The 1,040-nt window shown below is 37.3% G+C and overlaps 1 protein-coding gene across 1 annotated transcript in view; it reads left to right on the top strand.

The window, feature by feature from the left end:
* The window catches only part of gtpbp10 (GTP-binding protein 10 (putative)), a gene marked incomplete at its 5' end in the record, with an annotated part of 11,380 nt that extends 10,350 nt beyond the window's left edge, over positions 1-1,030 (top strand). The window contains 1 exon segment of the mRNA XM_013999948.1: positions 659-1,030. Within this exon segment, the coding sequence (XP_013855402.1) occupies positions 659-951 (293 nt within the window).
* Positions 1,031-1,040: the final 10 nt, after the last annotated feature.

Below are 1,040 nucleotides of genomic sequence, written 5' to 3'. Positions count from 1 at the left end.
CATGTAAATAAAAAACACTACATGTACATAAAAACATTACATGTAAATAGAAATATTACATGTAAATAAAAAAACTTTACATGTAAATAAAAACATTACATGTACATAAAAACATTACATGTACATAAAAACATTACATGTAAATAGAAATATTACATGTAAATAAAAAAAACTTTACATGTAAATAAAAACATTACATGTAAATAAAAACATAAATCATTGGAGTTTAGCTCCAGGATCACAGGTTTGTTCCCATCAGATCCTTAAAAAGTCTTAAAAGGCGTTGAATTCATCAGTCCAAAAATAAGGCCTTAATTAACCTTAAAATGTCTTAAATCAATCTTTTAGAGGTCTTAAAAATGGTTGTTGCTAAATACAGGGTTCCCATGGGTCCTTGAAATCCTTGAAAGTTTTTGAATTTGAGAAAAAAAAATGATTTCATGGTCCTGCAGTCTGTGAAAACAGTTTTTTCCCCACAGAAGTGAGATCAGACAATAGATATTTCTGTTTTTGTTGAGGAAAATGGAAATAAGAGGTCAACTTTGACATCAAATCAACAACAAACACTAAACAAACCAAAACTAAAAGTATTTAAGAGACAGTTTTACACTCCGGGCCTTTCAACATCAGTTCCTCTGCTCTTCTTTCTTTTCCTCAGCGTTTGTGGATTTGTTGCCAGATGACATGATACCAAAGAGTTTCCTGAGCTTCAGACACGTGGTGCCTATTTCTGCTGTCAGCGGCTTCGGCCTGGATCATCTGAAGACGTGTGTTCGACAGTCGCTTGATGAGCAGCATGTGATGGAAGCTAACGCTGACCATCAGGAGAAGCTGCAGGAACTCAGAGAGCACTCATCGGTGGGCCGACCTATGACACGTGCAGTGACACGTGCAGTGACACGTGCAGTGACACGTGCAGTGCGTGGTAAAAAACGACAGAGTTTGAACTGAAGGAGACAAGCTGCTTCCCTGCAGGAACATTCATCTGGTCTCATCAGGACCTTTTATCACGTCTGGCTGATGGTTCCAGGTTTACTGCT

Source organism: Austrofundulus limnaeus, unplaced genomic scaffold, assembly GCF_001266775.1.
Source record: "Austrofundulus limnaeus strain Quisiro unplaced genomic scaffold, Austrofundulus_limnaeus-1.0 Scaffold2582, whole genome shotgun sequence".
Lineage (NCBI taxonomy): Eukaryota > Metazoa > Chordata > Actinopteri > Cyprinodontiformes > Rivulidae > Austrofundulus > Austrofundulus limnaeus.
The sequence above is the reverse complement of the archived record's forward strand: the minus strand, read 5'-3'. Positions and strand labels throughout refer to the sequence as shown.